General features: G+C 48.7%; 2 protein-coding genes across 2 annotated transcripts in view; both read right to left on the reverse strand.

The window, feature by feature from the left end:
• Positions 1–13,304: 13,304 nt before the first annotated feature.
• Eif3b (eukaryotic translation initiation factor 3 subunit b) overlaps positions 13,305–23,033 on the reverse strand; it is a 52,778-nt gene continuing 43,049 nt past the window's right edge. The window contains exons 12-13 of the mRNA XM_077670397.1: positions 17,944–18,052; positions 13,305–13,507 (exon numbers count right to left, since the gene is read on the reverse strand). Coding sequence (XP_077526523.1) covers positions 13,398–13,507; positions 17,944–18,052 — 219 coding nt within the window. The 3' untranslated portion in view covers positions 13,305–13,397. The remainder of the gene's footprint in view (positions 13,508–17,943; positions 18,053–23,033) is intronic.
• On the reverse strand, positions 19,086–21,765 carry LOC144138212 (uncharacterized). The gene has a single exon (XM_077670398.1). It carries the CDS (start codon positions 21,629–21,631, stop codon positions 20,132–20,134), a length of 1,500 nt encoding a protein of 499 aa, XP_077526524.1. The 5' UTR covers positions 21,632–21,765; the 3' UTR covers positions 19,086–20,131.

The raw sequence follows: 23,033 nt of genomic DNA on the forward strand, positions 1-23,033 counted from the left end.
ATTTTCCCGCTCAATCGTGCGTTTTCGTGGTCCCAAGTGACATCACGGGAACCGACCGCTCTGCAGCCTAGAGTACCTTCATTCACGCATCCGCCGTACAGGGTAGAGACACGTAACGCTGGCGCCGCCATGTTCGGTTGCTCGCTCGCCGCCGAAGCAAGTCATTGTGTCAAAACCGCGCTAAAATTATCGCCGCAACGCGGTTTACTGAAGAAGTTTGAATCATATTGTCTGTTTCGCGTTGCTAGGTCTCGTGGGAAACGAAAAGAATAACGCGTTGAGCCCGTTGGCCCAATTGCGGCGGCACGGGACCGTTCAAAGGTTGTCTCCACCCTGTAGCGGTGTTGGTTTGTTCCCACGTTTCTTTACGTTCCGTAACCTAGATGGCGCCACCATACCGTGGCAAGCGTTTGGTTTGTTTTTGCCCGTATTTAAACCTGGCTTGTTTTTGTTCTGGGAGAAAATATTCGTTCCCTGAAACAGTGCTCGCTCGACAAATGGGATCACGTAAGACACCGTTGCTTGCGTCAATCGGCCAGTGTCGTCTGAGACAACCCCAAGCCCCATAGTGCTGTGCAGCTAAACCAAAGCATGCTGTGCGCAGTACGAACAGCAGAACGCATCAGTACTTCTATGTTTACATGTGCTTTCGTAACTTCCACTGTTTGTCCCATCATTCCTATTGCTTTGTAAAGAATGTGCCCTAAATTTAAGCGCAAATCGCTCGTTCGTCTAGTTTGTAAGCTCTACCTAATTTGCGTCTGCTTCTGCCAGCCTCCGCCAATCGCAGAGCTTAGCCCATGTGACATCACAGGTTCTGTTGCGGGAAATGAGCTGGTGGGTCGCATGACCATTTCCGTTTTTCCTAATTATGTAGCTTATTTGAGCGAAGTTTACGTTAAAAGTGGTGTCAGTATGATTCTAACGAGACAATCTTTTGAATGAACCAAACTTCTGTTTTCTCTTCATGGCTCCTTTAATGCTGTTTCCTCAATGCTTTCACAATCTAGTTGCGTACGGAGAGCTGGCTGCGACCAGTAATTTCTTGTTTACAATCACCAACTCCGTGGCGGTAATGCGTATGTACCCGTTCTCCGCGCCCGCGGTACTATCGCCGGACATCATTTTCTAGGGCCCCCGGTTAACTTCTTAGGCAGAATGCCCGGTGTTTCAAGAACAGCTTCTAGTCCCGAGAACCCGCATGTCCTGACTTCCACGTTTTTGATTTGTTCCTCGGCTCCCGAGGCCCTCCGTTGTGTGGGATGCTGATTTCGATGAAAGAGTGGCAGACTCGCCGATCCGATGTCGATGACGATGATCATGCCGGTCCTGATGACGCCCGTCATCACAGAGACATCATTGCACTTGCAAGTGCACTAAAACTCTCGTCTTTCTTAGATGTATTGTAAGCCAATGTTATAATGAAGGCGGCAATCGACACAGCCACTCTCACCCACAACTTCCGTGTATCATTCATAGGGTACCTTTATGCTATGTGAAGTGAAAGTGCAGGTGCACAGCGGAGCTCATTCGAGCTTCGCCGCACCTGCCTGTGCCGACTGGTTCCACCCAGTTCGGCCCTGCACGGCACGACCTCCTCGAGAGAGAAGGTCGCCGGTGGTTAGCGACACCGCACAGCCGGAGCTTCCACGCGCAAGTTGTACCCAATCGTGACGAGGCGCTGAAAGGCCACGGAGAGTGGTCGTTAACGGTGGCTTCCGGTGGCCTGGTCGCCCGCCGGTCGTAGTACAGACCTTGCTGCGCTGAGCAGGGTTACAGCGCAGTTGAGAATGCACCCAGCCGCCCTGAGTTTAAACATGACTTATGGATTTCTCATTCTACTACGATGTTTACGGGCCTTATCGGCTCACCCCTGAACAAGTTCGCGACCGTACTTACTACGGCCGCGAACGCACACTCGCGATGGTTGTCAGGTGGCTCCGACATGCGTGGGAGGCGATTTTCGAAGAGGCTGAGTACGTCGTACGCTATTTCTGCTGGATTGTCAGGCGGGATTGGCAGGGAGTGCAGCGGATGCTGGCGGGAGGGGTGCGTGAAGCATCGTATTGGGAGCCTCCACCGCCGTCCCTGTTCCAGACCGCAATGAGATCCCTTCCGAGGCATTTCATTCGCCTCAGGACTTCAGCGTCCCTGTTGGTATCACCGGCGCTGAAACGGCTACGGCGGCTTTGTCCTTCGAAATCACCACGGTTCTACTGATTCCATCGCTTAAGGTGTGCGGACTTGTGAAGGATTTGGGGGGGGAGGGCAAAATTTTTATGTCGTTAGAGCTTGGGGAACTGCCGCTGTATTTTCGCGTGAATTTGACGTCGTCACATGCATTAGGCGGTCTTGAAATCTACAAGCATTAGGTGTAACGTAGCGACTCCCATTTCAGACCCCAAAATTATCACGAGCCAGCCTGCCAAGGTGGATGCCCCTCCCACGACATTGAGGGCGAAACGTGTGACGTATGTTTATTGCTCCCGAGCGTTGAAGGAGGTCATTTTCGTACCACATTCGCCCACGCGCGCACTTTTATTTTGTTTTCCTGATCTTGACGAATAATCTATACCTATAAAAAGAAGTGCCCGACTGTCCGACTGACTGACTGGCTCATCAACGCCCAGCCAAAACTGTTAAACCTAGACACTTGAAATTTTACGAGTTCATTTGCGTCATTGAGTAGGTGCTCACTAAGGCGGGTTTTCCCGGCCGCGGCAGCCGCTTTCCTGATGGAGGTGAAAAGCAAAAACGCTTGTTTGTACATTTCGGGGCACGTTACAGATCTCCAGGTGGTCAAAATTAATCCGGAGCCCTCCACTACAGCGCGCCTCGTAGCCTGTGTAGCGTCGGCGCGTTAAACCTCATTATCAATCACTCAATCAATCGACTAGACTGCGATAACCATGTATGCCGCAGAATGTATACCTTACACGGGATTTAATTACAGAGGGGTGAAGTGACGAACTTCCATGTTGTGCCGCCTCAGACACTCAGTTGTGATTTTGCATCGGACTACGCTGAAAATGTATCGTTAAAATAAGCTACTTCAACGACTTGCGCAGCGAACTGTATCGCTCAAAATTTCAGATACCTCAACAGTGCCCGTCGCAAGATACGTGATGCTCGCCTAGGGCGCAGGCTCAGCATACGATCCGAGCCACAGCGGTAATCGATGGCGTTTTTTTTTTTCTCTCTGCGCTTCCACACTTCACCTGATCTTCCTGTCGTAACAAGCGCCACAGATGGAGCGTTTGAAGGGAACCTAAACTCTTTGGAGCGGATGACCGAATCACGCTTGGTGGTGCCGCGCCGAAGACTTTATATGCATCTGCACATAAAGCGACAGCAGATGTTCTAATTGGCGAGCTTCCAAGCCATTTGGCGGCGACAGCAACGTATCCACTCGCAGTTCCAACATACCTGCTACGGGAGGTTGAGCCCTAGAGATGGCAGCTGCCACCAAAACGCTCACGGCCGTTTCATTAATGCTGTTTCCTCAATGCTTTCACAATCAAGTTGCGTACGGAGAGCTGGCTGCGACCAGTAATTTCTTGTTTACAATCACCAACTCCGTGGCGGTAATGCGTATGTACCCGTTCTCCGCGCCCGCGGTACTATCGCCGGACATCATTTTCTAGGGCCCCCGGTTAACTTCTTAGGCAGAATGCCCGGTGTTTCAAGAACAGCTTCTAGTCCCGAGAACCCGCATGTCCTGACTTCCACGTTTTTGATTTGTTCCCCGGCTTGTTTCGTCCTAAGAATTAGATTCTAAGAATTAGAAGGCCAGCGAGATTTTTTAATCTGCATCGTTTTGGACGTAAAATTCAGTTGAGTTTTCCCGTGTTCGCTTAGCGGTCGCCATCTGTTGACTCTTTCGGCAACTACGCGCAGGTGTCATATATCATAAATGTAAAAGAGAAGATGTACCAGTAAAAAGCGCAAAGTTTAGCCCTCGGCATCTGCTGGGACTTCCTACAACCTCGCGCCTCCCGTAGGAAGCCCATGTTACTTATGATAAAACTGTCCCGATGAGCATCGTTCATATCTTCTGAGATAGCACTTCCTACGAGGAAGAATACCCCTCACCCAGCCGGCCTCCATCATGTGTTCCCAGGGCAATTTCCTGCAGAGTTCAAGTTCTGGTTGCAACCTGGCACTCTTCCTCATATCATATTAAGAGCGAAAGCAAACCAAGCTCCTCCTTCTTCCATCCACTTTCCAAACCATGAGCTGTGGGAGAACCTGGTGAATAACAGCGATCTGGATGTCCAGACAATACTTCCTCCAGAGCGAAGGCTGCCCAATCATCCCATGGCTTTCTGAAATTGGAAACCACTCCCTCTTCGCCGGCTCAATAAAACCTTTTTCACTCACTGGCTCATTCGCTCAAACGCGCCATCTTGGTGCAATTTGTTTAGCGCGAGTTGGAGTAAAACACGAGTAACAGTCGTTTCACATTAACACGACGCGCCTGAAGTAGGAGCCTATGTACTGACAGCAGGAGGCGCTCCCTAGTGTGTACCACTTCCCAATAAAGTAGCCTAATCTGGCCACTAACAAATACCAATTACTGTCCTTAATATAATGGGCCAGCCGGGCACCGCCGGGTACTACCGCTAGGATATTATGTACATGAAGGTCTGTTAAAAAATAATCATGCAAAGGAGTATATTACTCCTTTACCACTTCTTCATGTTTCGGCGTGGGATGAAAAAGCCGCAGCGCTCAGCGTTGCAACTGTCAGCTGACATACAGCTGAAGTGGTCTTTCTTGTATGCCTGTTCCGCATTATCAACTTTTGCCTATTCGATATGTGCACACATGTTCAAACTGCAATTTGCCGCATACAGTGGACGAAAAAAATCGCATATGGGTGACTATTAAAGTTAGGCGCGCTAGCGCGCAAATCACGAAATAATACTCAGCGCGTTTATAGCTGAACGCTCAAGTTGGGTGATCAGGCTTTGTAAACACACTCAGACATTTCCCCAGCTGGCCCATAAGCCTGTGGATGTCAACATTTTCTGTATATTTAGAACTGGTTCGGTATAGCATATGCGACATGACAGTTTTTGGATATGTTTACCGATGCATTTGTGCATTATTTTGGTGGAAGTTGCTGCAGCAAATTTAATTAATTTCTGGCCTGATAACTTGACTGCAAGTGGCTGAGGCGTTGTGCTGCTAAGCCCAAGGACGCGGGTTCGATTCATGGCCGCGGCGGCCGCGTTTCTCGTAGAGGCGTAAGGCGAAAACGGCTGTGTGCTCGGGATTTCGGCGTCCCCTAAAGGTCTCCAGGTGGTCAATATTGTTACCCACCGTGGTGGCTCAGTGGCAAGGGCGTTGTGTTGCTGAGCACGAGGACCGGGGTTCGATTCCCGGCCACGGCTGCCGCTTTCCTTCTGGAGTGGACCTTAGTAGGCTAGTCATGATGATGATGATATCTAATAGATCAAAGATGCTTTCAGAAATGAACTGACGTATAAGCTTGCCGTCTAGTTCAGGATCTAATCCTGAAGTGGTGGGCCTTCTCGATTAAAAGTCCAGGATCGTCCTCGGACTTCAGGATACGCGATCCGGTGCTCGATTTTCCAATGTATTCCGAAGGGACTTCCGGTCGGCAAGAAGTCCTCGGACCGTCCGCGGCCGGCCGCTCAGAACTGGTAAATCTAGGATTCCCGGTGTCTATTATTACTTACCCTCACCAGGCTGCATTACCAAGGGAAGAGAAATATAATCTTGAGGTCCAAATTGTGCCATTTTGGAGGGCTAGTTTGTCCGTGACCGCGTGCTTAAACCGCACACACCAACACGCTGTTCTTTTTTTGAAAGGAGTACTGACACTAAATTTCTCGCTGTCAGTTTTTATGCTGTAAAGGATACCTATTGGCCCAGTAATTGCGAAAATTGAACCGAAAGCCGTCAGCTGCCAACACAGAATTAATTATAGCACGTTTATTGCAACCAGTTTCAAATACGGTCACCGCGCGGGAGAATGGCCGTTCGAAGGCCAGCCTGCAAGCGTGCCAGTCTGATGTCATGGTCTCACCCGTGACGTCAGGGACGTTCGCCGCATCATCTGCTACGATTGCACATGGTCCACACTCGCCCGAGCAGTCGACATGTCGTCTGAATCGTCAGACTCGGATGAGTCGCTGCCACCCGACAGACAGAGCAACTCTATTTGGCCAGGCGATTAGGCCGGCGATGTCTTCGCCGTCGTCCGTTTTTTAATATCACTGTGGCTCGAACCGGCGCAGACCATGATAGCAACGACTTGTCGCCACTCTTATCATCAATCTGATCGCGAAAAGGCAGTTCCACATGCGAGAAAGTAGATGTTAGTGTGGTGAAAAATTGTGCTAGGGGTTGTTATCAGCGCTGAATTTAAAAGCGGCGTTCAGATATTTGCCGCGATGGTAAGCCTACGCTGACCGGCAGAGGAGGTTCGGCGCTCCGACCGAGCACTGCCAGCATCGCGGTGTGGCGAGCGGCCGAAAGATGGCGCCACCTGCGCGCTAGAATCAAAACAGGCGAAACTCTATGAAACAGGCCACGGCAGATGTCTTGGTCACCGATCGCTGAAACGGCAATTATCGCCAAAATAAAGCTCAGTATGCGAAAAAGGGGATGATAGTGTGGTGAAAAGTTGTGTAAGGGTCATTCGCAGTTGTACAGATACCAGCGATCAAATATTCGCCACGAAACTAAGCCTGAAGTTCCCAACACCCAAGCTGACCCGAGCAACGCCTAGCCCGCTGGCTTGGGCGACATTTCTTGCGGCCGCCGCCGCGCACAAACTCAGTCCACGTCTAGCGCTGCATGTCGTCGCGTGGAAAATAATGCATCTTGGCGTCGTCATCGATTTGCTCGGACAGGCTTCCACAAGCAGTACTTCGCATTACGCGAGCTTGCCATAGCACAACTTGGGCGAGCTCGGCGACGCTCACCGCCGCGTCGCCGCGGTGCGCGTCGACATCCCGCACCGCGCGGTGCCGGCACCACGCAGTTTTCGGCACCAGTGCAAAGGAGCACCATTTGCCGGCCACGAACTGAAAATCAAAGACTTAGAACACGCGAAGTCCGCAAAGTTTACAAGCATTGCTCACACAGCTACCCCCATACGTCTCCTGCCAAAACGAATACCATTGAAAACAGCAGCGCAGGATATCGTTTCCGGTTTCGAAAACGACTATATGACGTCACCCCGAACCGGCCAGTCACGCCGGCTGATGTTCCGTCACGCCGAAAGCGATTTCGCTAGTGCTGCCGATTTGTGCAATCTCGCGGCCGAAACAATCAAAATCGATTTTAGATGTGATTCTGGCCTCGGATCACTGCAATAATTTCTGTGAGGCATCTGTACCAACTAATGAAGCCAATTATATATCATTTTTAGGCGTCAAAATTTGGTGCCAGTACTCCTTTAAAGCCTCGCGATTGCGAACGCTTCGCGCTTCAAAGACGCGTGGAGTCTCGAACGTTGTAAAGATGATAGACTTTCTTGGCCCACTCAAAACAGAAAATTTTGGTCTGTCTGTCTGTCTGTCTGTCTGTCTGTCTGTCTGTCTGTCTGTCTGTCTGCCCCTGCATTCAACCACCTTGCCAAAACTTAACAAAATTCTTGAACAAAATGTTTATCTACGCCACACCTCTCCGATTCACTGAGTCTGGCAGCGCTCAAAATCTGGCATAATTCTGGCATAATTCTCAAAAATGTCGAAAAAAAACGAAAACGTTAGGGATGTTTCTGGCAAACATCGATACATAACGCAAATTTGTACGGATCTTTTAATAAAAAAAATCGTGGCTGCTTGATTTTTTTGCAATAGAAAATAAAACGCTCGTTGAAAATAATATTTTGACACAAATATAGAAAACGCTGGCACGCGCCCGACCTTAGAACTCGTGGCGGCATTCCAAGAAGTGCAGCAGTAAAAAATTGGCCGCGTATCCGCTCCTTTCGTTGCAAATGTCGACAAAAGACGATAGTCTTTATCGACCTTTGTCAAGGAAATGCCTCCCTTCGCTTTCCCGCTCACCTCTCATGTTGTTCCTCTTGCGTCGCGCTCTTCCCAAGGTAAAGACGCCAAAGGTTCAGTTAAATCACCATATATTTACCGCGTTCCACTGCTTCACGCCGGGTGTCTCGATGCCAACGCTGCCGTACGGCGGAGACGCGCGTGAATCGAGGCACCCTATTTCAGCGTTTATAGAATCACGTTGCCATACTCCACGTGCGCTCCAAGCAGAACGTGGAACCTATCTAGTGGAACCTTTCGTAACTGTTGCCGGTTGATTTCTTAAAATGGCGCCAGAAGCTATAGTGGCGCGGGCGACAGCAGGTGACGGCGGAGTGATTTTTTTTTTTGCAGTTGATGAAGTATTTAATTTCGCAGAAATCAAGCATGTATGATTTTTTATAAAAGAACACTGCATATATAACTTTTTTATTGATTTCTTGTATTATATTTGTGTAATGTCTTGTTCTTCTTCAACGATATTGACAAGTATGAACATTACACCGGCCTTAGACGGGTACATTTAGCTGTGACTATATAAGTCTGTTGCGCAGGCTTTGTTTTACTTTGGCCGGATGGCTGAATCGAGTCACAGACAGACAGACATACAGACAGACCAAAATTTCTGGGTTTAAGTAGCCCAAAAAAGACTATCTTCTTTAAAAAGGGGTTCTAGGAGATTGCGTGTAAGCAGTGGAACGTCGAAAGCAGAATCGAGATGAGTAAGCCTCATCTGTGTTTATCATGGAAGGACCGAGACGGGAGGGCAAGAGCGTGAGAGGACGAGGTCGCGCGTTCGATTCCCGACGGCGGCGGCCGCTTTTCTGATGGAGGCGAAAAGCAAAAACGCCCGTGTGACGAGATTTCGGCGCACGTTAAAGATCCCCAAGTGGTCGAAATTAATCCGTAGACCTCCACTACGGCGCGCCTCATCGCCTGCGTTGCGTCGGTGCGTTAAACCGTATACAATCAATCAAGAGCGTGATAGGTTGGCAGGGGAGAGAAATGAGGCAGAGTTACACAGCGGGCATGGCCGAATTCTGTCGCGTTTCTGCCATTTTTGCAGCAAAATGAGCATTTACGCGGGCAATTTATTTTTGTTCTCGGATGTCAAGAATGCATAAAACCCAAGGCTTGTAATCTTCGCAAAGATGTTCTTCTTAGTTTATATTACACTGCCTGTTTTGCTCAATTAAATCGTATTTGTACGTTTTAGCTCGTTTTAGGCATAAAATATAAGCATGCCGCGCAGGATTGAAGCTCCACACCGAGCGTAGGGAGATCCGCTGGTTGTACCCAGTCTAAAATCACAACAGGAACGCCGCAAAAACATAACAAGAATTCCTGTCGTATGACAAAAACTTTGTTGCTACAACAGAAATCCTGTTGTTACGACTAAGCCATCTGTTTTTACGACACACATTTCTGTCATTACGACGAAGTCAATTTTCTTAACGAAAAACATTCCTGCAATCACAACAGAACTCCCATTTACGCTACTCTTCACAATTGGCAATAAAATTCAAACCATGTGCAACTACTGATGTAGCATCACGATCATGACAAGACAGGAGTTCGACACGACGGAACATTAAAATGAGGACAGGAATATGACACACGACCGAACATCAAAATGCCGACACAAGAATACGACAAGACGTCAGTACGACACACAAAAATACGGCAAAAGCTACAGAAATTTGTCTAGTCATTTCCGACTGGTTATCGCGATGAAGGCATGCAAACACGCTGTATTGTATTTAAAAATTAAAGATCGATGCTATTCATAGGCAAAAAATTGGCTGCGTAACTGGTGGATTCACTGGGAATGTCGTCAATAGTCGCAAGACTTATGCGCCCCTGACAAGTACAGTTGAACCTCGTTATAATGAAGTACTACGGGGCAGTAAGTTAGTTCGTTATACCTGATATTCGTTATAACCGTAGAGAGTTAAAAATCGGCTTTAATAAATCATTAAAGTGGCTCGCGCAACAATCACAGATCAAAAATTTATTGTTATAGGCTTCGACCCCACTATAAACGAGGTAATCCTTATCTGTCTCCTTGTGGCACTTCAAACTAGACAGAGCGGAACGTGAGAACGTAAAATTACAGCAGAACAAAGTTCTTTCGGCAAAACAGGCCTGCGTTCTTATTTTCTTGAAGGAGGGTGTGGCCTTCACCTGGTGGCTTTCCAGAGTCTGAGCGGAAAGAAGTTTTCCACAGTGTCTATGCAAAAACGGGCCTTTTCTACTTCTGCAGTTTTTTCAAGCTACTAAAAAGTGGTTGTTTTGTCTCACTTTTTTTAAGCTTTGCTTTTATTATGCTGGCTGTCGAGTTCTGAGCCTCGCGGGAACCTAATATTTCTTAATTATACCCGAATCGCGCGGCTCTCAAGGTTTCTGTTTCGTTACAAAAAGAATATGGGTCACTAAAATGAAGTGCGACCAAACAAATTTCGCATTTAGTTCGCTATATCCGATAATTCGCTATATCAGTGCTCGCTATAACGAGGTTCGACTGCTGTCTCTCTTCTCTCCCATTTACCCACCACACTTACTCTTCCTGTCCCGTCTCGTTCCTTCCAGGGTTAACACAGTGGATGTTTTCTCAAGTCAGTTAGGTTTTAACGCTTTCGCAATGCTCGCGTGCCATCTATACTAGCACTTAGTTACTGTTACGCTCGAAATGCCATTTCGACGTTTAGGCTCGGGCGAGCGCTTGTTGCATTCTTCGCCAAAACATTGTTTGCAACATTCCCCCGCATGGGGCACCTTGTTTATTCCAGGTGACGGTATTGGAGACACCGCGGACCCCGATCCCCCATACTCGCTCTGCTCCCACAGTGGCTAAGACTTTTAAGGTGAAGAGTAGAAACCACAAACAGTGGCCCTCGGAGGCGTGGTTAAGCTCCGGAGGATGGGCTTCCTCCTGCCTGTTTAACAGGAAGGAGCTCCGGCACCTCTCTCGGCATCAGGGTAAACCTGGCGAAGAACCCCCGTCCCCTGCATTTTTCCATGCTGCATGGTTGTTTCAAAACTTTCTAAATTCAATTACCGTCGCCCTAAAAGGGGCTGCACCGAAGTGAACTTTTCTCCGTTGCCTGCCCTATCGCTCCAAATACGGTAATACCTGACAACTCCCCCGGTTCTTGATCATTGAATCTGACGGCAATACCAATTCAGTGACATCTAAATTAGTCTTCGTTCATTGATTTCCATTCCAATTGGTTTTCATTTCTGTTATATTTGTGTTTTGCGGAATACCTTTGGGTTTCTGTGTGAGAGTGAGAGGTGGGTTACGTGACTATTTTGTACCCCCTTAGCTTTGTTTGCCACGGTGGCCAATGAGTGGCCCAGTGTGGTGCAATCAATGAGCCATCCTCACTCTCAAGTTGTGACGTCCCTTTTGTGAGCGGAGTTTTGGTGGTAAAACCGAAGAGTTTGATGTTTTGAGGACAGAGGCAGACAGAGAGGAGAGCAACGAGCTCCCGCTCGACGCGGGCCTTGTATCACGAGCCACGAGTTGTAAATGCGTAATGTAAATAAAATGTACATATTGTAAATTTTGAGTTTACTTGGAGTAGGCCGTCGTCGGATATTTGCCGTCGGCCAACGAGCCAGCGAGTCGTCGTTCATCGGATCATCGCTTCGATCATCGACTTCAGCGATCGATACACTCTTTCAAAGTTACCTAGGTGGTACACTGAACAACTGGTGTCCCCTTCTTGGATGTGTATGATGGCTTTATGTTGCTGACCAGTAAGAACATTTTTTGGTACAGTGCCCAGAGTAAGCGCGCTGCCTCGGTGCATACCGCAACTGTCGCCACCCACAAATCGTAGAACTCTAGTTGTGGGCTCGTGCTGTCTTGACAGTTGTCGACCTGTGACCTTCTCTGCCGCCCAATGAGTGTGACAACTGCAAGGGTGGCTTCCTGTACATAGTGGTTCTAAGCGGCGCTTGTGCCCACTGTTGCGTCATATTACGCGAGTTCACATGTACTACGTGCATCCGCCTCCAGTTCATTCATTTGCCCCTCCTTGCTGTTTCTCTGGGATGCAGGTCCAATAGCGAGTGTGTTTGCACGTAGTTGTATCATAAACGGTAGTACAGGTAGTCAGGCACTAATATTTTTCAGCAAGGTCAGCATTAGTGATAGCTGGTATCCACACACTTCTGTCCGGTCTGGCGGCTGAAGTTACGTCTCAATCTCCGCGATCGCTGCGCCTCCCGCCGCCGCTTCTCCGCAGCACTTACGGGAGGAGCGCTGTGGGGCTGACAGGGGCTCGTGCAGTTTTTTGGTTCTCCATCGCTTCTTTTTGCCCTCCCGCAACCTAAACAACTTGTTCTGGTGATGTTTACGCAAATAGTACGTTTAGGACACTTCAAAAAACAGCTGCGTCTTGGTAGAGTGCTCGAACGCCAACAAGAGCTATCAGGGGACGAGGTTCTCCATGCTTCTAGGCCGCTCTACAGGCGTCGGTGACGGAAGCAGCATATCACCACTGTAACCTCCGAATACGTCGGGCACAAATGAATTCTATTGTCGCCTCGTTTAGACCCGATACTGGCCCAGTGAAAGGTTGGTTTCGGTTGGCAGCACGAACAACGAATGCGGCTTTGTTTCGAATGTTAGAACAGCCATGACGCGCCTGTGATGCTCGGCCGACAGGGGCTTCTTCCTCTGGCCTGCCACGCAGCTGGAGAACCGGTCGAGCTCTGCTGTGAACGCTTCACCCATTTGCTGCCCCATGCATGCGTAGAGCTTGCGCGCAGGCTTGCTCCTGAGCTGCTGACCGTCCGGCCGCTTGCTGGACGGCTGCAACATCACTGCAATGGCCTCGCTTTCATTGATTTCAGTTTCAAAATCGCTGATTTTTGCTAACTGCTTGTGGCATCCACGCGTGTATTTAAGCTAGGTTCTTTTGAATCTTGCCTTTTTTTTCAGCCGACTAAACAAAAATAGTGTTTTCAAGAGGTCAAATGTTTAAGTGCAGTTGGCCTTTAACTCCGCGACTGTGTTGTGCACCTTTACACTCAGAAACAATAACCCCACAAGGACAAGTCGGTGAACAAGACGCATGGTCTTCAGATCTAAGAAACTTACTGTGCACATTTGTTTGTCTTTATTTCACTGCAATAAAAAAACCATGGGCAAACATTCCTGCTCAGAGCCAAACCTTATATTATTGATCGTACCAAAACTAGCCCTTCTGGCACAGGAATTAAAAAAACAAAAGCAGCCCCCGCTAGCCACAGCCACAAGTGAGCCAGTTAAACAAGGAAGCGTGTTTATTCTTCTCTGAGCAGCTATGGCCTGGTGGAGGAGACATGGCTCTCTCTTCGTCTCTGCCCTTCGGGAGGTCGTCAGTCTCCGTCCCCAGCCTCCGTTGCAATCTCCTCTTCCTTGATGAGGAATTCCACCACCTCCTCCTCCAAGTCTTCCAGGTTGCTGTCCAACTCGTCCGTGTCCACACCTGTGAACACAAGGAGAATGCACACACGAACGTGTCTTTCAGATCACACACAATTTCATCATGATCATCATCATCACTACCACCACCAACCTAATTTATTTATTGGTACCTCAAGGGCACTTTTAGGGCATTACATGAGGGGTGGGCAGGCAAAGTACAGTGCAATGACGTAAACAATAAGGGTTACAGGTCATGACACAAATCTTGTATCACAGACCTAAAACAACTGCTATCGGTAATAACGGCGATGTCGGCAGAAAGATTGTTCCAGTCTTGCGCTGTATGAACAAAATTAACGCTGAAAAGGTGTAGTGTGAGCGCGTGGCGGGTAAACAGCGTTACGATGGCTGTGGCACGAGGTTTTAGGAGGGGGTAGGATGAACTGATTGTTTTGGGGCGATATAAACGAACCAGTGATAAAGAGAACACATGCTATCTGTCGACGGGAGCTGAAAGGAGGGAGGTAAAGTTGCTAGTTTAACAGACGATCGTGCCAAGGAAAGGTAGCGACGTAAATAGCTGAGAACACGATTTGCTGCTTTAGTAACATGACTGATATGTTTGGACCAAGTTAAATCGTGACTAATGTGGATGCCTAAGTACTTGACTGATGTACAGGAGGGGTACAGCAGTATTGTTTATGTAATACAAGTGGGGTGCATAATTATAACGATGGTGAAAAGAGATCAAAGATGTTTTTGACGTTAAGTGACATGAGCCATTTCCTGCACCACTCTTGAACAGCAAGGAGATAGTGTTGAAGGGTAGTCTCGTCTGAGGAATTGACTATTAGAAGAGACAACGTCGGGAAGGTCATTAATGTAGACAAAAAAAAGAAGGGGCCCAAGCACGGTGCCTTGGGGACACCCGAGAGAACTGGGGACAGGGCGGGCGAGTGCGAGTTGGCATAAACAAACTGTTGACAAAGTGTAAAAAAACGGTGAATCCAGTTTAATGTCGAGAATGGGGGACTTTATCAAAGGCTTTCTCGAAATATAAAAAAAGGGCGTCAATTCGAATGTTGCAGTCAAGATGCAAATGCAGGTCAAGTTTCACAAAGTTTACTTACTTGAAAATTGAAAGGAGTCCTTTTAAGACTAGTGTCCTCCCATAGAGATAAACCGTAGAAGCATTGGTAGCATTTCGGCTGGCGTACCCGCAAAATTTCCCGCCATTTTTCCACGGGGCTACCATGGTTGCCATACCAAGACTGCGCTCCCCTTTACGGACTGCCTTTACGGGTCCCATACATTTGTAGCACCTCCCCTAGGGACGAAGCGAGAGAGAGAGAGAGCGAGAGAGAAAGAGAAAAAAAGAAGGAACCCGGGACCGAGCCCGAGCCACGGCGCGAGCGCGCAGGGGTTTGTTACCAGAGCGGGGCTGACAGATCCGCGGCCTTTACGGGCCTTAATACGTTTGTAGTACCTCCCGTGGTGACGAAGCGAGAAAAAAAAAAAAAAAAAAAAAAAAAAAAACCCTGGCTCGAGCTCGAGCTCGCGGCGCGAGCGCGCATGGGTTTGAACCAGAGCGGGCTGACAGATCCGTGGCCTTTATAAACGGGCCCCAATACGTTTGTAGTACCCACGAATGTATTATGATGCAAGCTAATCAACAGAGGGAAGTCCTGGTCTGGCAACCATGGTAGCCCCGCGAAAAATGGCGGGAAATTTTGCGGGAACGCCAGCCGAAATGCTACCGAAGCATTAGTAAACATTACCCAACTTGTAAATGTTAAGGAAGGTTCAGTTTTTGTCCCCCAGGAGCCACCCCAATACATTTGTCCCCCAGCTGCAATGGAGCAGAAGTGACTGATTGATTGATTGTAGGGTTTAACGTGCCGACGCAACGCAGGCGATGAGGCGCGTGGCAGTGGAGGGCTGCAGATTAATTTTGACCACCTGGGGATCTTTAACGTGCGCCGAAATCTCGCACACACGGGTGTTTTTGCTTTTCTCCTCTATCAGAAAAAAAAAAAAAAAAAGGGACGGCCGCCACAGCCGGGAATCGAACCCACGACCTCGTGCTCAGCAGCACAACACCTTAGCCACTGTGCCACCGCGGCAGGTTCTCACCGCCCAGATTCCGAAGCAAAGTTGAATGAATTTGAATTTTATTGGCGCAGCAGCCAAATTTAGCTATAATGCGCACCCGAAGCAAAGTTCCCAGCTGGTGTATATTGAAGAACTCTGGCCTATCTTATGCCCACTGCTGGAGGAAGGCCTCTCCCACTGACTTCCATGAGCTCCTATCCTGCATCGTACGCATCCATTCTTTGCCACCAAGTTTCCTTATCTCACACCTCCATCAAGTTATCTGCTTTCCCTTAGTCCTAGGCCAGTCTCTCGGCAGCCACTCCTACACCCTGGCAGTCCACTGGCTTTCCTAGCTCATCAAATATAGCAAACTGAAAAATAGCGAACTGAGCGAGTTGGGGTACAGTCGAATCCCGCCACAGCGAAATTGACCGGACGTGCGAATAATTTCGCTGCAGTGAAATCTCGTTGAGACAAAATCTTCCCCAACACACCAAGGAAGGGCAAGAAAAAGAGCCCCGTGTATTTGCGCATCGTGGGCAGCATCATGCAATCTTCAGAAAAAGGAGTGAGGCACAATAACGTCGTGTTAATTTGGATAACAAACATACAAATGGTTATCTGTTTTTTCTTACTTGCTTGTAAAGAGCGCGTTACTCCGGAGGAGAAGGGGGGGGGGGGGGGGGGGGCGTGCAGTCGCAAAGCATATTGCTTTACAACGCTTATCTACCAAGCTGATAACTTGCAGATAGCTGCTAGGCCGTGGAAAGCACCTTCCCCCTCTCTCTTGTGGCAGCAGTGGTGCTGTTATCTCTCCTCTGACTGGGCATGGCAGCAACTGACCTTGACAGGCAAGCTGCGCGCGCTTGCATTTGACAAGGCCGCATGCTCGTGACTAAGATAGGATGACGAGGGTTCAAGACTAAACACGAAAACATCATTTTTGCTTTTGACTTTGAAGAATTGTAGAAGGCAAACTGCAACGACAGCTGCTCACGACACATACATGAGGCGCCGCGCCAGCAGCAGAGCACATTTGCGCGATTTCAACCGGATATGGATTGGCTGTAGCTTCGGCTTGGAGAACCGGGCCTGCGCCTCATGTAAAGACGGCCAGCCACATCGTCATCACCAGCAAACAACAGCATCCATCTATGAGTTTGTTTTTGTCATGGAGGAAAGAAAAGGTTAGGAAAGGCCCTGACGTCACATTTGTGAAGCTGCGCCCGCCATGACATGAGCCCACTGAGCCCAGCACTCTTCCCCATTCTCCTCTGCTGTTTCCGGTTTGATAACAGCTTCGCGGTATGGGCGGCTCGCGACGGCAAACGCAGACGACGGGAGCAGTGTTTGGGTCTGTACAGCACGGCGGTGTGCGCTACGTCTCAGCTGCGAAGAATTTCGCTTCGCTTCACAATGAAGAAACACACAGCAAGCAAAGCACCAACTGTGGCTCTCACCAACGCTGAGCAGGGAGGCTTTTGCCGGCAGCAGACGGTGGCGGCGGCTGCTCACTCTGCCGATCTCGAGGTGACGCCAGCGCTGTTGCGGCCATGATGCGAGTTGGGGTTGCCTCCAACGGCAAAGTTTTCAAACTGACCTAATCTAAAAACGTTTGCCGTGGCGAATGCACTGTGTTGCAAGCATAGCAAGGCAGCTAGAGAAAGCGCCGTAAAAAATTGTCCGTGGCATTTGGCCAGATTTAGCCACCGCAGCCGTAAAAAACAAGGCAATGCTGTCTCTGGACCCAACAAAATTGATGCCACTTCCTCCACACTTTTAGCAATGCGTTGAGATACTAGGGGCCTCTCCTGAGTATTCTTTCCTCCATGGTTTCTGTTTTGGGTGGCAGTGTGGGCGCGCGGCGCATGTTTTCAGTGAAACTAAGCGTGCTTGAATGTATAAGAAGTTACAGATGGCTGGCGTTATGCTTATTTTATTGTAAAACAAATGTTCTAACCCAGCCCCAATGAGCAAAAATTTCGTTGAAGCAAAAGCAAGTCATACAAATGGTTCGTTGTGGCGAAGACTTTGTTGCACTGACTTCTACGGCTAACTGATGCGGAATTGGAAACATTTTGTTGAAGCGGAAATTTCGCTGAAGCGGAGTTCAACTGTACGTCCATTTCAGTGTATGTCCACGATGTTCGTTCCGAACACGTATGAGACACCAGCGCAGGACGGGTATCGCAGTTCCAATTTAAAACGGGCAACTATGAGCTCTAACTGTACCTCTAAACGCATCTGGCAACTTAGTGAACTGCCCTCAGGCTTCACAAAGCTCCTTTCATGCACAAGGAATGCGTGCAGACATACAGGTCTGAACCATAAGGATTTGCACAAAGTCAATAGGCCATGACAAAGAGGCCTGTACGAGAAGAAAAAAAGAAAAGAGGGTCTCACCGTCTCGGAGTTGCAGACGGATGTCGCGCATGGAGTTGTACTCCTGAGTCTTGCGCTCTTGCAGAGCTCGGAAGTCCTCCAAGAGGCGTTTCCGTTTCTCCGTCACCTCCTGCAAGCGAAGCCACGAGATGCCACACGCAATGCTTGCATGAATGTCGGTATGCACATATGCATACAGAGACACACGTCCACTCCCCCACTCCCCCCATTGGGTTTTAGAAGTGGGCTACGGAGTTTGCATAAACTCTTTTCTTCAAGTAGTTTTTTAAAGGGGCCATGAAGACAAAATGCAAGTTTGGTTCGTTCAAAAGATCATTAGGATCATGCTGGCACCACTTTTAACGGAAACTTCGCTCAAATAAGCCGTATAATTAGGAAAAAAGGGAATGGCCATGCGACCCACTAGCTCATTTCCCGCAAGAGAACCTATGATGTCATACCAGCCAGCCCTGCGATTGGCGGAGGCCGGCGAAAGCAAACGAAATTCGAAATTATAAGCTTGCCGAATGAGCTATTTGCGCTTAAACTTGGGGCACATTATTTTTATATCAGTAAGAATGGTGGGACAAACAGTGGAAGTTACAAAAGAAGTACCCATGCGTACTGCTGTTGGTACTGCGTGCACTATGTTTCGTTTAGATGCACAGCACTGTGGGGCTTTGGGGTTGTCTCGGACAACACTGGCCAATTGATGCAAGCGACGGTTGTCTTACGTGACCATATTTGTCGAGCGAGCAGCAGGTTCCACGAAACGATCGTTTTCTCCAAGAACAAGAAGAAGCCAGGTTTAAATACGGTCACAGATACACCACAGGCAGAAAACGGTTTGCCACGGTGTGGTGGGCCATCTTGGTTTACGAACAGTAAACAAGTCACCGCTTCATACCAAGTTTGGCGGAAAGACCCGTTCTCGTGATGTCAGTGCAAATGTCGTTTAAACACATGTTTTGGTGCGAGAATAAAAATTTTAGTTTAAATTGATTCATTTTGCAGCGAATAAAGCATCGTTTGCTTCCAGACAAGCGCTGGGGGTACTACAGAACACGAAATCTTTCAAATAGAACAAACTTGTATTTTGTCTCCATGGCCCCTTTAAGGGAGGAGGTGGCTTTCAAAACCAACTTTTTTACTTCTTGGTGGATTTTGATGAAATTTGGTGGGCAGATTAACAATGTTTTAGAAAAGAAGAATCTGAAATTTCACGCTGATATCTTCAGTAGTTTTTATTTTAGAGTGGTCTACCTGAGGCATGTACAGGGCCAGATTGTGACAAGCCTAGCACGGCCAAGAAACAAAGCACTGACCTGCAGTTGCTTTTATTATATGTCAGAAAGGCTGCTTGATGTCGTGACAGTCTCAGGATTTTTTTAATTGCCACACTTTTTTTGTATAAAGAACATTATTTCACCCTATTATATTTTGCAAAAACTTGTTTTTGATTTTTGCGCAGATACTGAATAAACCAGACAGTATTTGCAAAATTTGAGACTGTCACGACACAAAGTGAACTTTGAAGATTACAGCGAAACAAACCGCACAGAAATCGGTGCGTGCATTGTTGCGCTACGCTTTTCACTAGTGAGCTGATAAGCTAAAAACACACTTTGGAGAAAACAGGCTTCAAACATTTGTAAACTGTTCCTTTCGTAAAAAATGCATTGATTTCGATGAAATTTGGTGTGTGCATTGTCATGGGCTTTACAAAAAAGAATCCAGTATTTCACTGAGACATCTGCAGCGGTTTTTATTTTACAGTGCCATGCTTGAGGCATATACACGACATCTTGGTGAATTGCCTGGCACAACCAAGAAACAAATCACTGATCTGCAACCAAGAAACATGGCACTGCCCTGAAGTTGCCTGTACTGTGTGCCAAAATGATTCAGTCATGTTGGGACAGTGTTTGAATATTTTTTGAACCACCACGCTTTTGGTACAAAATATCACAATCTACTATGATCTACAAAAGCTTGTTTTTTTTCCTTCTTGCTCAAACAAAAAAAAGGCATTATGTACGAAATTTAACACTATCTAACACTATCACGACACAAAATGTACTTTGAGGAATCCAGTGTAGCCAACAGAACAGAAATCGGTGCACACATTGTTTTGATATGCTTGTCAAAACTGAGCTGCTGAGCCAAAATTGCACCCTAAAGAAAATCGACTGCAAAGTCTCCATGCGACCTAAAATGCGCCAGGGCTGTAGTCTTTGGCTGCCTTGCTAGCAGGTGGCTTCTTTGGTCGTTTGCCCTTGGTTTGGTGCGCTTTGGACGCCTTTCGTGTTCGCAGAAAATCCTTTTCAGCTGCCCTTTGGAGGGCTTTCGCACCAGGCTTGAGTCCCAAGGTCTTGCACATTTCTGCATATGCACGCAAGTTGCCGGCGTTGTACCTGCACACTGCCTCGTGTACTGCTGTCTCTACAGTGAACAACGAGGCGTGCTCATCCTTTGAGAGCAGTGACCATATAACCGAGTGCAGGCTTTCTGCGGCATTCTGTGTCTTGCCCCCCTGGCACCTGGCCAGGAGCTGGGGGTCTGACAGACGCTGATATACAGGCAGCAGGGCTTCCGCGACATGCCGTGAAAGCCTGTACTTGTGGGCTGGCTGTGGCTCCCCTTCAGCTTCGGCTGACCGGTGTTTGCACCAGCTCAGGGGGCCAGGGGGACACAGCTCATGGTGCGGCTCCTCATCAGTGGACGTCACGTGGTAAAACGTGGCCATCACTGCCCTCTGCATGTCTGGTACCTCACTGTTGTTGCGCAAGGCCAGACCATAGTATGTCGTCAACTTCTTGATCAGGTCTTGCGTGAGGCCTCCTCTTCCGCCCAGTGGAACACCCTTCAGTCCCTTCTTGATGACAGCACGAAGTTGGGTTCCCATTCGCTTCTTGACATGGTTTATACAGTCTTCCTTGGTGAGCGGAATGAAGCCATAAACTTCTTCATGGCACAGCGCCAGGTACGTGCGACTGTCGCCATCACAAACGATGGTGGTGTAGCGGAGGCCATTTTTTTCCAGCGAGCGGCCAAAGAGCAGAAGTGCTGCCTCAACTTCCATGCGCCCAGCGGCAACATCTGTGTTTTTTTGGCACTGATGCGTCCGTTTCCACTCGTTGTACTTTGGGTCAGTCTCTTTTGGCCCGATGCTACAGCCGAGACAAAAGTTTGAGAGCACTTGGCAGTCCAGAACAAGTCCGGTGTAGAATTCAATCACGCACCCCACACCAATGTGAGAGGCATGGCCTCGTGTGAGCCACGTGCCGTCATATACGACGGTGATGTTCTTTGACAATGTAACTTCCATCTCAGCATACACTTTTTTGACTGCCTCGACAGCACAGTCAAAAATACTACGTGCAGCGGCTTCTGCTGCTGGCTTGAAGATATTCTTGAGGTGTTTTTGGTATGTTTTGTGGTGCAGGCCACGTTTTGAAACGTTCATGGTCGACCAGAAATCGTTCAGGGCAGTAGCTCCTTTGCCAATCCCCTTCATTGCCTGCATGGACCTTATGTTCACCTCAAAAGTCTTCGCTCCTTCTATTCTTCCCGAAGACCACTGGGAGTGCAGTTTGGTCCCGCAGGAACGGCAAGAAAGTTCCATTTTCGTTGCTAGCCCAAACTCGGCTCCATGTTGCACAAATAAACCTTTCTCCATGCAGACAGGGCATAGTGCATGCTCAACCATGGAGTTCAGGGCCGAGGCCTGAACCAGCAAAAAATGATCATCAGAACTTTCTGGAAGTTCTTCCTGGCTTTTTGTGAAGGAAAGCTTTCGCTCAGTGGCAGACACCTCGCGAAGCGACGCACGAACGCTAGAGGCTTGCGCTTCTGCCGCCTCCGCGGACACATATGCCGGTTCAATGTGCGCCTGAATTGTCCGCGATGTGCTAGGCGTTGAAAACTCGCTTACCGCCGTCGGAACTGGGGTTGCTGCGGAGCCGCAATGCCAGAGCTCGTCGACGGCAAACTCAGCGCGGCGTCACGCACCTCGGAGTCGCTCAGGTCGCTGTTAGGTAGCGGAACACTGCATCGGGTTTCAGGAAATCGCGCCTCGGCCGATTTTTCCGATCGCGCACCTTGTTCCGGTCGATGTCGGCGAGGAGAACGCGAGCCTTGTTGCCTCCGATATCGTCGAGGTGAACGTGCGGGGCTCCTCTGATGTACGGTGGCCTCTGGCGAGATGAGTCGTTCCACCGCTGAATCATGTTGATAGTCGCCCGCTGCACCATGGCTTGTTGACTGCCCGAGGTTCGCTCGTTCATCATCGCTCGCTAGCGCAGTTTGAGGAAGGTCACGGGGGCTGATGGCCGCTTGCTCCTCCGCAGAAGAGTCACGCGACTCATGGACATGAGGCGCGGAGAGTCGGCGCCGCTTTGCCGGTTGAACGGGCTTGCGCTTCCTTTTACCGTACGCGAATTTAGTCCGGTACTTTCTTCTTGTGGTATTACCACCCATGACAAAAGCTTCGCTAGCGTAAAACGTCAGAGATAAGCGCAGAGTGTAAACTTTCGTTTTTCCGCAGCAGGAGAAGGCGCAAGTTTGCAGACGCTCCCTCGCGCGCGGGAGCGCGGGACGTCGCGGCAACCAATCAGAAGGCGCGTTCAAGGTCGCACCGCCGGGAGCTATCGCCGGCGCGTGTCACGGGACTTTAATTTTCTTTTTTTTGTCTTCACACTCTCCCGATTGAGTGAAAGATAGCGACGGAAATGAAAGGACGAAGAGTTGAGCTTTCGATAGAGAATAAAATGGCAGCGCTCTCAGCAACCAAACGCGCGCGCCGCCATCATGAATAACAGCGATTTTTTACGATTTCGGAAGCGTTTTCCGCCACCCGCGCGGACGAAATAATTTTTTTCGTGCACTTAGAGTTCGTTTTCAGGCGAGATATTTTGACACAATACAGACCAGAGGTTCTAGATTCCAAAACAACCATTTTCCAAAAATTGATTTTTCCCGCGATTTCCGCGATCCGAAAGCCGCGTCCACCCTTAAAGTTGGACAGATGCTATTTGCAATAAAATACGCATCTTTCAGATGATCAATTTCGAGATTACAGTTTTATGGCACATGTAGCAGGAAAGGGGGAA

Source organism: Haemaphysalis longicornis, unplaced genomic scaffold (assembly GCF_048455015.1).
Source record: "Haemaphysalis longicornis isolate Haplotype H1 unplaced genomic scaffold, Haemaphysalis longicornis Haplotype H1 scaffold_5, whole genome shotgun sequence".
Classification (NCBI taxonomy): domain Eukaryota; kingdom Metazoa; phylum Arthropoda; class Arachnida; order Ixodida; family Ixodidae; genus Haemaphysalis; species Haemaphysalis longicornis.

Bases quoted from the DNA above. Each gene is read 5' to 3' on its own strand.
- LOC144138212 (XM_077670398.1), bottom strand. From the start codon at position 21,631: ATGGTTGAGCATGCACTATGCCCTGTCTGCATGGAGAAAGGTTTATTT.